The sequence below is a fragment of the Hemitrygon akajei genome, chromosome 5 (assembly GCF_048418815.1).
Source record: "Hemitrygon akajei chromosome 5, sHemAka1.3, whole genome shotgun sequence".
In the NCBI taxonomy this organism is placed as follows: domain Eukaryota; kingdom Metazoa; phylum Chordata; class Chondrichthyes; order Myliobatiformes; family Dasyatidae; genus Hemitrygon; species Hemitrygon akajei.
The window spans coordinates 116,656,587-116,670,946 of NC_133128.1; the positions used below are offsets into that span (position 1 = coordinate 116,656,587).

Genomic DNA, 14,360 nt, shown 5'->3' on the forward strand with positions numbered 1-14,360 from the left:
ACTGAGCACATAAATTGTAGTCTGTGAAAGCGAGTCCATAAGTTGTGGAATCAGTTCAGTGAACAGCAAAGAGTTTTATTCCAGTTCTATCTTGTACCCCAGGGGTGTATGGGGTATCCAGGGAGGGGCTTGCCGTGTCCAATCTGGGGCAGCTCACTCACCATTGGTCTTCACTGGACACTGATGCTCTCACCTCCAAGTATCTGTTTGCACGTAACAGTGGCCACACCCTGTTACACTGCTTTGGCAAGCAGTATAAACCAGGTGAGGGTAGCCAATGGGCCTCACACCCTAGTGAGACTGGGACATGTCTGTCCTAGCATGCACAGTCCGTCCCAGCAGACTGGACAGACGAAATCCAGCAGCCAGGAAGGTGATTCTGCAATGCTTTGAGGTGAGTGAAGGACATGATAAGGCACAGAAGCAGTCATATCATCCACCACAACCAAGGATGATCCCAGTTTGTGACGACTACTCATCCCACTGGACCCAGCCTTCCAATGTCAAGAGAGTGAAACCGTCCCAGTGCAACATCTTTTCCTATTTTTAAAAAACTCTCCACCAAGTTTCCTGTCATCATCAGATACAACAGACCATCTTGTCCCCAAGCCCACCCCCAGATGGATCCACAGGGATTACTAACAATGTTTACACACTGTAGGGAATATTTTCACCTCCAGTGTTTCAATCTCCTCCCCTCCCCTTCCACCATTCTGCCTAGTGCAAGCACCAACGTGGGAAGATTTTCAAAGAAGTTGGTGTATTTTTAAAAACTTACCGATGTTTCTATAGTAGATGGGCACAAAAACATTGATGACTCGTTCGATCACAAGGAGCAGAAGGCATAACAGAACGAAAAGCTGCAGCAAGAGGCTTCCTTTGGGCCACATGTATGGTATCAGCAACTGCACCTTCTTACGGAAATCTTTCCAGGTGGACTGATTGTTGTTCTGATTTAAGAGAGGCTGGAAAGAGAAAACGTAGAGATGTTTAAATGTAGAAAACAAAAGCTAAAAAGGATAATCAGATTATTATATTAGATAAGTAATAAATCAAGTCAGTGAACACAACACCACAGAAACAGGTCTTTTGGCCCATCTAGTCTGTGCTCAACTATTATTCTGCCTAGTCCCATCAACCTGCATCTGACAATGTCCCTCCATACCCTCTCATCCACGTACTTACCGAAACTTTTCTTAAATGTTGAAATTGAATCCACGTTCCAAGTTCTCTGACAGGTCATTTCATACTCACCCCAACCTCTAAACGAAGCTCCCCCTCATGTTAAATATTTTACCTTTCACCCTTAACCTATGGCCTCTAGTTCTAGTTGTTTTGTACGATGAGAGGGTTGTCCAATTAGCAACTTGGGAAAGAGTTATTTATTTAAGGTTGAAATAATGAGACATTGTTCTTTTATCCTCCAGCATTTTGTGTAGTTGTTCTACATTTCCAGCATTTACAGAATCCCCTGTGTTTATATTTATGTTATCAGCATGCTTCAAAAGTGAAATTATTCTCTTTACTTAGGAAGATCAGGAATGTATGGTGACGTTTGTAAGCTGTCCCTAGCATACTCGTAGGTTGTGTTGCTTGTTAATGCAAATGGCATTTCAACGTAGGTTTGAGGAATGTATGAATCTGAAATGAATCTGAATCTGTCTCATGGAACTGTGAGACAAGGAAATTTTGCATCCAAATACCAAGGGCCAAGGGGAGAAGGTGGTGAATTGGATCAGATGGATTGCTCTTGTATAGAGAGCACTGGTCAGGCGACATTTGGAGTATTGTAAGCAGTTTCGGGCCCCTTATCTGATGAAGGATGTGCCAGCATTGTTGAGGGCCCAGAGGAGGTTCACAAGAATGATTCTGGAAATGAAAGGGATATTGTATAAGGAGTGTTTGATGGCTTGGGCCTGTACTCAACAGAGTTTAGAAAACTGAAAGGTGGGGGGTGGAATCTCATTGAAACCTATTAAATATTGAAAGGCCTAGATAAAGTGGATGTGGAAAGGATGTTTCCAATAGTGGGAGAGTCTAAGACCAGAGGGCACAGCCTCAGAATAGAAGGATGTCCCTTTAGAACAGAGATGAAGAGGAATTTCTTTAGCCAAAGGGTGGTGAATCTATGGAATTCACTGGCATAGACAGCTTTGGAGTATATTGAAAGCAGAGGTTGATATGTTCTTGATTAATTAGGGTGTCAAAAGATTATAGGAAAAAGACAAGAGAATGGGGTTGAGAGTGATGGAATAACAGAGCAGACTCATTGGGCTGAATGGTCTAGTTCTGCTCCTACATCTTTTGGTATTGATTTGATGGGCAAAAAACAGACTTTCTTCCTGTAACCTTTTCTTTTATCTGATTCAATTTCATTTATTTATCACACATACATTGAAAGGTGACCTGCGTTAACAACCAACACAATTGAAGGATGTGCTGGGGTAATGTCCTTGAAAATTCTTGGGTTTAACTGCTGCCATCGGGCAGGAGGTACAGGAGCCTTGGGTCCCAGACCACTAGGACTTACAAACATCAGGCTTCTGAACCAGCATGGATAACCTCAACCCTGGACTGGTTCCACAACGACTCACTTTCAAGGACTCTACAACTCATAGTCTCAGTATTATTTATTTAATTATTTATTATAATTATTTTTCATTTGTGTTTGCACATTGGGTGCTTGTCAGTCTTTGTTGGCGTGTAGCTCTTCACTAATTCTATTGTATTTCTTTGTTCTACTGTGAATGACCCCAGAAAATGAACCTCAGAGTGACTATATGTGACATATACGTACTTTGATACTGAATCTACTTTCAACTTTGAACTTTCTTGCCTGCTATAAATTTTATTTTATCAGATTCAAGTTCATTTACTTCTCATGTGTACATCGGAACATACAGTGAAGTGTGTTGTTTGTGTTAACAACCAAAGATGTGCTGGGCGCATCTCCGTGAAAATTCCTGGGTTTAACTAGGTACATGCTTAAGGGGCTGTCTCTGTGGCAAAACAATCAAAAGCGGGGTTATCAGAGTCCAAATAAGGAGAGTGGGAATGAGAAATGTTTTTGCAATGGTAGACATTTATGAATTTGATTCGATCTATAACTCCTGGCATCTTGTGGTTGGTGTGTGGTACGTGCTACCAGAGGCAGTGGTAAAGGCAGATGCATTAGGGATTTTTAAGGAACTCTTAGATAGGCACATGGATGATAGAAAAATGGAGGATTATATAGGAGGGAAGGGTTAGATTTACAGATATTCAAGGGGTTGCATTCTTTAATCTACACCCAAACCACAAGAGCCTACCTTTTGGATACTCAAGGATGGGAAAGATTGAAGGAAGGCACACCAACCTGAGGTCTTTCCACTCAAACAGGAAAAAAAAATTGCTTTACCTCCTCAGCTCTATTATGAAATCACTTGCTGAGCTTTAACATTTCAGTGTAAAGACTGATTTACTCAATTAATTTAATACTTGAATCCTAGTTAACAGATTTGTGCTGCTCACAAACCAAATCTAATAAACTGTCTAAGGTGCAGAATCCAGAATCAATGTCAATTTTGAGTTTATTGTCATATTCAGAAGCACATAGAACAACACAGTACAGGCCCTTCAGCCCAAGATGTTGCGCTGACCTTTTAATCTACTCTAAAATCAATCTAACCTTTTCCTCCTACATAGCCCCCCATTTTTCAATCATCCACATGCCTAAGTGTCTGTGTCCACCTCTCACAACTACCACACTCTGTATAAAAGAATACTTACCTCTGACATATCCTCCATATTTTCCTCCAATCACTTAAAAATTATACCCCCCTTTATTAGCCATTTCCACCTTGGGAAAAAGTCTCTGGCTGTCCACTTGATCAATGCCTCTTATCTATAAACCTCTGTAAAATCTCTCATCCTCTCCAAAGAGAAAGCCCCTCATTCAACCTATCCTCTTCAGACAATGTTCTCTAATCCAGACAGCACCCTGGTAAATCTCCTCTGCACCCTCTCTAAAGCTTCCACATCTTTTCTATAATGTGGTGACTAGAACTGAACACAATACTCCAAGTGTGGTCTAACCAGAGTTTTATATAGCTGCAACATTACCTTCCTGCTCTTATATGCACAGGTGTATTGAAAACTTTACTTGCAGCAACATCACTGACAATTTGCATCAGATAAGCAGTATTCACAATAAAACATTAAACATAAAATATACGCAAATTTTGCCAGAGAGAAAAAAAACACAACTAGAACAAATAAAGTCCTTTTAACTGTAAGGTGATCAGAGTGATCGCAATGTTGCTAAACCATATAGATACTACCGATGGTGCGGAGGGATGTGCCTACAATGTACTGGGTTGAGTCCACTACTCTCTATAGCTTCGGACATTATCTCCGCATTCAAATTGCCATACCAGATCATGATGCAACTAGTCATGATTCTTTCATCCGTAGAAGTCTGTTAGTGTTTGGTGACAAGTGAACAACATTAACCTCCAAGGAAAGTAAAGACATTGCGATTGTATCTATGTGCCGGTTCCAGGACAGATAATCTGATAAGCTTATGCACAGCAATTAAAAACTGCAGACTCTCCCACCACTAACGCCCAATCTATACTGGCACACATAAGCCCACCTTTCTTATCCTGACGTCAATTGTCAGTCCTTTAGTTTTGCGGACGTTAAGTGAGAGGTTATGTTGCAGTACTACTCCATCAGGTGTTCCATATCAATAAGGTAAGCTGATTCATCGCTACATGTGCTTTGTCCAACAACAATTGTGTCATTAAATCAGAAGACCATAAGACATAGGAGCAGAATTAAGCCATTCAGCTATCGTCTGCTCTACCGTGCCATCATGGCTGATTTATTATCCCTCTCAACCCTGTTCACCTGCCTTTTCCCCATAGCCTTTGATGCCCTGATTAATCAAGAAACTGGAATTTTCATTGTCTGTGGCAATGAATTCCATAAATTAACTACTATCAGCTAAATAAATTCTTCCACATCTCTGTCCTAAATGAACAGCCCTCTGTTTGAAGCTGTGCCCTATGTCAACCAGTACAAGAAACATCCTCTCCATATCCACTCTATCTTGGCCTTTCATTGTTCGACAAGTTTCAATGAGATCACCCCTCATTCTTCTAAACCCCAGCAAGAACGGGCCCAGAATTATCAATCACCCCTCATATGTTAACACTGCCATTCCCAGAATCATTCGCAAGAACCTCCTCTGGAGCTTCTCCAATGCCTTTGGTAAGGGACCCAAAAATGCCCACAATGCTCCAAGTGAGGTCTGACCAATGTCTTATAAAGGCTTAGCACTACATCTTTGTTTTTATATTCTAGTCCTCTCAAAATGAATGCTAACATTGCATTTGCCTTCCTTACCACCAACTCAAGTTGCAAACTGACATTTAGGGAATCCTGCACAAGGACTTCCAAGTCCCTTTGCACCTATGATTTTTGAATTTTCTCCATGTTTAGAAAATAGTCGATGCCTTTATCCCCTCTATCAAAGTGGACAGCCATATGCTTCTTCTCTACACTATATCCCATCTGCCACTTCTGTGCTCATTCTGCCAATCAAAGTCCTCCTGCAAACTCCCTGCTTTCTCAACACTACCTGCCCTTCCACCCATCTTTGTATTGTCTGCAAACTCAACCACAAGGCCATCATTTCCGCAATCCAAATCACTGACATATAGCGTGAAAAGGAGTGGTCCCAACACTGAGCCCTGTAGAGCACTGGTCACATGCAGACAACCAGAAAAGATCCCCTCTATTCTCACTCTTTGCCTCTGGTCAGTCAGGCAATCTTCTATCCATGCTAGCATCTTTCCTGTAATACCATGAGCTCTCTTGTGCAAAACCCTATCAAAGGCCTTCTGAAAATCTGAGTGAACAATATCCATTGACTCTTCTTTGTCTACCCTGCCTATTATTTCTTTAAAGAATTCCAACAGATTTGTCAGACAAGATTTCCACATAAGGAAATAATGCTGACTTTAGCTTATAGTATCATGTGCCTCTAATTACCCTGAAATCTCATCCTTAATAACGGACTCCAACATATCCCCAACCACTGAAGTCACGCTAACTGGCCTACAATTTCCTTTCTTCCACCTCCCTCTCTTATTAAAGAGTGGAGTTTTCATTTGCAATTTTCCATTCCTCTGAAACCATTCCAGAATCTACTGATTCTTGAATGAACATTACTAATGCCTCCACAATCTCTTCAACTATCTCTTCCAGAACCCTAGGGTGTACACCAACTGGTCCGGGTGACTTATCTACCTTCGTACCTTTCAGCTTCCCAAGCACCTTCTCCTTGGTAATAGCAACTGAACTCACTACTGCCCTCTGACACTCTCGAATTTCTGACATACTGCTAGTATCTTCCACTGTGAAGACCAACAAAAAATACTTAAGATCATACCCGCATTACTACGTCATCAGTACATTTTCTAGCAGTCCGATATCCACTTTCACCCTTTTCTTTAAACTTTTTATGTATCTGAAAAAAGCTTTAGGTATCCTCTTTCATATCATTTGCCTTCATTTTTCCATCTTTTCTATTCTTTTGGCTTCAGTTGCCTTCTACTGGTTTTTAAAAGCTTCCCAATCCTCTAATGTTCCACTAATTTTTGCTATATCATACAGCCTCTTTTGTTTTTATGTCTCCTTTGATTTCCCTTGCATATTGGACACGGAGAAGTTTCTGTCCTCAGTTAATCCTCTGATGTCGTAAAAGGAAAATTGCTCTCAGAGAGGAGACATTGTTCACTTCAGCCGAAAACCCTATAATCTCCGAGGCTCAACTGTGGGAAAGCAAAATGTCAGCTGACTACCAGTATTTTTGCATACTCGGTTGGGAAAAAAAAGTGCTTTGTGGGGCTGGACAGTTCTGGATCAATCAGCTCCCAGTTTACCAATCCTCCACTAGTAAAATGAACAGAAAGCCTAATGTGATGACCTGGCCATTTCATTGATGTCACTAGAAAAGCTGAAGAGAGGTAGGCCTAAAACAGAGGCATGTAGACTAATCATCATTTAACATGACCATGCATTTTTTGTAGCGCTGACACGATGAGGATAGAAGGGAAAATAAACAGAAATCCTGAAAGACTTCTTCTGGACCCTTCTCAAAGCATTGTCATCCTTCCTATCTGGGGTGACCAGAACTCTATGCAATACTTCAGATACGACATAACTAGTTTTATAAAGCTGCAATGAAGCTAAATGCTGAGCATATTTAAGACAGGAATACTGGATGTTAAGGAAAATCAAAGGGGACACTGCAGAAAAAATGACTCTCAGGTAAAAGATCACCCTCATCAGTGACACCTTTCCTATAATGGTGCGATTATAATGCTCCAGATACAACCTAAGAGTTTGATAAAGCTGCAACGTAACTTCCTGACTTTTCAATTCAATGCCTTGATTAATAAAGGCAAGCATCCCTAAGCCATCTTAATCACTAGATCCATCTGTGTAGCCACTTACAGGGAGCAATGAACTCAGTGATGAGTTTATGCATTTTCCATTTACGGGCAGCACAGTTGTCATAATGCTATTACAGCGCCAGCAACCTAGGTTCAATTCCCGCTGCTAACTGTTTGGAGTTTGTACGTTCTCCCCTGACCGCGTGGGTTTCCTCCCACATTCCAAAGGCGTACGAGTTATTTGTTGGTTCATTGGTCACATAGGTTTAATTGGGCAGTGAGGGCTCACTGGGCCGGAAAGGCCTGTTACCACGCTGCATCTCTAAAAAAAAAACTAATGAAGGCTGAGGGACATGGAAAGAAATAGAAATGGCAATTTTTAAATTATGCAAGTGTAGATACAACCACAGGAAGAAAATAAACAAAGCTGTTACTCAAGAGTGAAAACTCCGTCTCAACACCAATATTTTTGTCCATAATAAACGATGATTGAGAGGAATGTATGCTAGATAGCGATCAGAATAGTAAAAAAAACCTGATATAGGATTCAATAAAGTAAAAATGGAGGTAGTTAAAGTTAGACCTATGCCAGCATGGTTCCCATTGGGCAAAATATCTTATTTTGGTGTTTAAACTCTATGTAGGAAAGTAATGAAAGGGAAAAATATGAGGGTTAAGGAATTCAATCATCTTGGTATGGTGGCTCTTCACTATTTTAATTTTTAGAAGACAGCAGTTTTTGTTAACAATCTTACTGTATTATAAAAGCAGGCCTCACTTGAGCTATGAGAAAGATTTACCTTGCTGTAATTATTCGTAAACTCATTTATTTTAAAGTAGGCAGAGTTCTGCTCTTAGTCAGCTTTGCTCTCTTAGAAATTCTCTTGCCGTGAGTTTGGTTTTGTACGATTATCAAAAGTGGCATGCTGGAAATACTCTGAAGAATGGACAGCATTCTGGCCGGTGATCAATTTCAAAGGCTTCAAAGGTTCACTGTCAAATGCACAAGTACAGAGGCAATGAAAAACTTATTTACAAAACAATTTAATTACAAATAGAACAACAATAGTTAATTTTAGTGCAAAGTTGTCAAAGTGTAGAGATTAGTGTTTTGCCATTTGGTTCAAAAACTGAATGTTGAAGGGAAGTTGCTGTTTGTGATAGAATGAGGGAAGCCCAGGAGCAAGAAAATCAATAGAGAACATATTGGACTAAAAGACAGAACTCAACAGTTGTCGGAAATCTGAATTAAATATAATTTTGAAAATGTGAAGAGACAATACACTATTAAAGGCAAGAATTTTGAAAGTCTTGATGAGCAGAGGAATTTAGACATTGCTAAACAGTGATAGATGCTTGCAATGTTGGACAATTTATTTCTTAGGTTATGTGCAAAACTCAAAGTGTTTTCTTTGTCTTGTCTCCTCATATTCATGTTTTTTGATAGAGCTGGTGGAATTTCCCTTTTTGCTAGAATTTTGATAATGAATACTCACACTTGGTACCTGGAAGTCTATCTCTATAACTTTCCTCAGTCTGAATGCTTTGATCAGATTAGCTTTATTGTCACATTTCCATCCAAACATACAATGAAATGTGGCATTTTGTACCAACACATTCCAAGAACTAGGCTGGGGAAGCTCACAAGTGTCTCCACACTTCCAGTGCTCACAACTTATGAAAGCTAACCCAAATACAGTATCTTTGGAATGTGGGAGGAAACTCACCCATGTGACCACAGTGAGAACTTGCAAACTCTTTATCGAAAGTAGCAGAAATTGAACCCTGATCACTGGCATTGTATTAGGGTTACGCAAACTGCTACACTACCCTACCCTTGTTTAACTTTTCGTCCACTTCCATTATGAAATGACTTCAGGCAGCACAGCTTTCCCTGTGCTAAAAGACTAAATGTCAGGAAGAAGAGAAAATAAATTAAAAAGCAAACTGTATTTTTTGGTGCAAAAGTAACAAGAAAGGCTGACCAACAGCAGCCCTCCCTATTCCACAATCTGTCTCAACGGTTACAAAACAAACCTTACCATTTGACTTTTTCCAAACTGTTTCGTTTAAACTTTCATTTTGAAAAGGGCTCAGTTCAGAGCAGGAATGGCAAACCTTTCTGAGAGAGTAAGCCCAAACTGGCAGCAATCTTCTAAACAATTTTCTCACATTCCATGGTAATTCTGAGCAGAGATCATCATTGATTAAAAAGATTAAAGATTAGCTTTATTTGCCACATGCACATCAAAACTTACAGTGAAATGCGGCGTTTGCTTCAAATCAAATCAACGAGTATTATCCTAGGGACACCCTATATGTTTGCACAATTACTAACTTACTAATGCTAAACATAACCCTAAGTCTTTGGAATGTGGGAGGAAACTGGAGCACCCGGAGGAAATCCACACAGTCAAAGGGAGTGCAGACAAGGTCTTTATAGACTGCAGAGGGAATCCAACATCGATTGGTGATTGCTGGCACTGTATCTTATTGTGCCATCACATCTTCTTGCAACCATCTAAATGGTGCCAGCAGACACTCTCTAAATCACTGAGTGCTTCGAGTAATTTCCTTTTTACTCTCAGATTTCCGGCACCTGCAGCTTGTTTCTTTTTTATTTGCTAATAAGCTTTGCTACCATACTCAGAAGCAGTTCAAGAAGTTTCAGCAAATAAACTATCTATCACTAAACAGATTTTTAAAAATCTGATTAAACCATTTTAACATTTTAGCATCACTCATGTTTCAATAAGTAATGCTCTGAATGTTGTAATTTCAAGCCTTACTCCATAGACTTAACCATAATCCAGGATGACAGTCACATAGTTACACTGAGAGTTTAAATGAAATGTTGAATTGAGGCTTGTTCTGCAAAAGATTCTCTGGAAATGAACAGGGAGGCTCACTCCAATATCTTAATGTTTATCCCTCATTCAATACTATTAAAATAAATCAAATACTTGGGACAAAATTGAAAAATAATGTTCGTTTCTGCCCCTGTTCAAACTGGTAAAGAATTTGTTTTGCAAGCAATTGAAAGAACAAATTGTTCTAAGTTTCAAAAGTGGAACTGGAGTGTCAATGGACATGTCACTTGTACCGAGATACTTTTCTTGCAAACCTGTAAATGTCAATTTATCAGATTATTCAAAAGGTAACATACTTAGGAGGACAAACAGACTGCAAGTCTATTTTTGTAAGGGGATGAAGTCTTACGACAAACAGCACATTGGTGTTGGTAGTAAGAAAGAAAATTCAATGTTAAGATTCAATTCAAGAGGACCAGAATATCAAAGCAAAGCTGTAATGCTGAAGCTTTGTAAGTCATTGGTCAGATCGCACTTGGAGTATAGTGAGCAATTTTGGGCCCCTTATCTAAGAAAAGATGTGCAGGCATTGGGAGGATCACCAGAATGATCCCAGGAAGGAAAGAGTTAATGTATGAGGAGCACTTCTGATGGCTCTGGGCTTGTACTTGTTGGAGTTTAGGAGAATAGGGAGGGGGTGGAATCTCATTGAAACCTATCAAATATTGAAAGGCCTAGATAGAGTGGACATGAAGAGAATGTTTCCTCTGGGGGGGGGGGGGGGGTCTAGGACCAGAGGGCACAGCCTCAGAATAGAAGGATGTCACTTTAGAATAGAGATGAGGAGAATTTCTTTAGCTAGAGGGTGGTGAATCGATGGAATTCATTGCCAGGCGGCTATGGAAGTCAAGTCAGTGGGTATATTTAAAGCGGAGGTTGATAGGCTCTTGACTAGTAAAGGCATCAAAGATTACAGGGAGATGGCCAGAGAATGGGGATGAGGGGGATAATAAACAAGGAATGGCCAAGCAAACTCGACGGCCAAATGGCCTAATTCTGCCACTATGTCTTATGGTGAGACCACACCTGGTGTACCTCAAGGTCATCCAAATCTTAGTAATTGAGCTGCAGGTGTGAAGATGATCCTAGCAACACCCAAGGGCTGAGCTACCAGCTTTCATCCACTCAGTCACTGAAGCACATGAGGAAATTGGCCTTTCACAATATCTACAAGGTAAAAGTGGTCCTCTGCCAACATACACAAAATGCTGGAGGAACTCAGCATGTTAGGCATCATCTTTGGAGGGAGATGAACAGTGATCTGGGGTTAAGACCTTTCATTAGGACTGGTGAAGGGTCTTGACCCAAAACATCAATCGTTTATTTCCCTCCATAGATGCTGCCTGACCTGATGAGTTCCGCCAGCAATTTTACTTTTTTTTTTAAATTTAGAGATACAGTGCAGAATAAGCTCTTCTGTCCCTTTGAGCCCCATCACCCAGCAAACCCCAATTAACCCTAGCCTAATCACGGGACAGTTTACAATGACCTACTAACCAGTACTTCTTTGGACTTGTAGGACACACACCCATACACACACCACACACGTCACACACATGCATACTGACAGAGACATACACAGACACCCACAGACCAACACACAAACACACACCCAAAGATACAAGACACACACACACACACACACATCCACCCACAAACATGCAGATATACCACATACAGACACGCACACACAGGCACACCCACATACACACTTACATCACACAGAGAACAACAGAAACACACAGACACATACATATACACACAGACATACACATTCACAGACACACCCACAGGCACAAACACAGACAGACACAGACCAACACACAAACACACTAGGACTGGATAACCATGGTATATATGCCATGAAAATTATATTTTTTTTGCAGGAGCAGCACAGTACTTTACAAGATGACAACAAATGTAATTTAACAAACTTAAATTAAGAAATTATAACATAACATAGATATGCACAAAATATACAGAAAAAATATTGGTGTTGGTTTATTCTTGACTCACATACCAAGATACAATGAAGAGCTCATCTTGCACACTGTCCATACACATCAGATCATCACACGGTGCACTGAGGCAGAACAAGGTAAAACAATAACAGTGCAGAATGACAATACCAATGAAGGGCTATGTGGTAGGCACATTCTAGGTAGTCTCTAGAGTAGGTTACATGGTCAGCACAACATTGTGGGCTGAAAGGCCTGTAATGTGCTGCAGATTTCTTTGTTTCTATGAAACCAGAGAACCCAGAGAAGATCCACACATTCCACCGTGTGGATGTACAGACCCCTTACAGATGACATTGGAATTGAAATTCGAACTTGAGTTTTGCTCAAGATTTCCAGCATCTGCAGAACCTCTCGTGTTTATGGTCCTTTACCAACTAGTCCCCATGATAAACAGGGACTAATTCTCAAACCCGAGAGCCAACCTCTCAAAGTCAGACATCAGTTTAAATTTACCATCACCTTCAATGCATCAAGACAACCTGTGGTTGGTGAGGAGAAAGGTGTTTGTAGATCAAGGGCTCAAATCTGACACAAAACTCAATCACTGGGTACCTTCTGTAACCTGGACTACTAGCACAGGCACAAAACTAAAACTAAACTGTGTATAAACCTCTAACAATGTCTTCACAAGGTCCTGTTTGTCATCTGTATTGTCCACATCATCTGTTTGTCATTTATATTAATGATTTGGATGATAATGTGGTAAGCTGGATCAGCATTTGCGGATGACACCAAGATTGGGAGCATAGAGACAGTGAGGAAGGCTATCAAAGCTTGCAGTGAGATCTGGACCAGCTGGAAAAATGGGCTGAAAAATGGCAGATGGAATTTAATGCAGACAAGTGAGGTGTTGCACTTCAGTAGGACCAACATGGGTAGGTCCTACACAGTGAATGGTTGAGCAGTAAGGAGTGTGAAAGAACAGTGGAAACTAGGAGTACAGATCCATAATTCCATGAAAGTGGCATCACAGGTAGGTAGGGGTGTAAAGAGAGCTTTTGGCACAATAGCCTTCATAAATCAGAGTACTATGTACAGAAATTCTGATGTTATGTTGAAGTTGTATAGGACATTGGTGAGGCCAAATTTGGAGCAGTATGTGCAGTTCCAGTCACCTACCAACAGAAAAGAACCCATTAGGATTGAAAGGAGAGCTGAAAAAAATTACAAGGATGTTGCTAGGAATTGAATTATAGGGAAAGGTTGAATAGGTTAGGATTTTATTCTCTGGAGTATAGCAGAATGAGAGGAGATATGATAAAGGTATACAAAATTGAGGGCCAAAGACAAGGTAAATACATGCAGGCTTTTTCCACTGAGGTTCAGTGAGACTAGAAATAGAGGTCATAGGTTAAGAGTGAAATATTGAAGGGGAACATAAGGGAGATCTACTTCACTCAGAGGGTGGTGAGAATGATCAACAAGCTGAAAGAAAGCAGAAGTGGTGGATGCGGGTTCAATTGCAAAACTGATGAGAAGTACGGGTAAGTACATGTATGGAAGGGGTAAGAAGGATTATGGTCAATGTGCAGGTCAATGGGATTAGGAAGAACTAGACAACGGGGTGACCCATTGGGGCACCCTTTGAAAGAAGGGTAGTGCAGTCTGATGTGACCAGAATGAGCATTAAATTTTCCTGAATGCTACTGGTATGGCTTTGCTTTGGGAATTGAAGAAGAAAACCTCAGTTTATTAAAGAAGGACGACACGTAGCAATGCAAATATAGCTCCTCCTCGTTTAACGCAGGACACTTTGATGGCAACATTTCTCATGGATCTGCCACCCTTGTGCCCCTCGTTGTCATTCTGGAGACGTGCAGTCCTTTCATCTGCTGTCTCATCTCCTCTTCTGCTGTTTATTCTTTGTCTCTGATCTTGGAGTCATGCATTTCTCAGCTCCTTTGTCTCTTCCTCTCTCCTCCTCCTGTGCCAGTTGTTGTCATTTTGGAGACATGCATGCCTCTCCTCCTCTGTCTCTTCTTCTCTCATCTTTTTTGTCCTGACTCTTTGATCCTGGAGTTGCATGG

The 14,360-nt window shown here is 40.7% G+C and overlaps 1 protein-coding gene across 1 annotated transcript in view; it reads right to left on the reverse strand.

The window, feature by feature from the left end:
- LOC140728086 (ATP-binding cassette sub-family B member 6-like) overlaps positions 1–14,360 on the reverse strand; it is a 225,474-nt gene that overhangs the window by 183,586 nt on the left and 27,528 nt on the right. Inside the window, exon 4 of the mRNA XM_073046274.1 lies at positions 779–965. Within this exon, the coding sequence (XP_072902375.1) occupies positions 779–965 (187 nt within the window). The remainder of the gene's footprint in view (positions 1–778; positions 966–14,360) is intronic.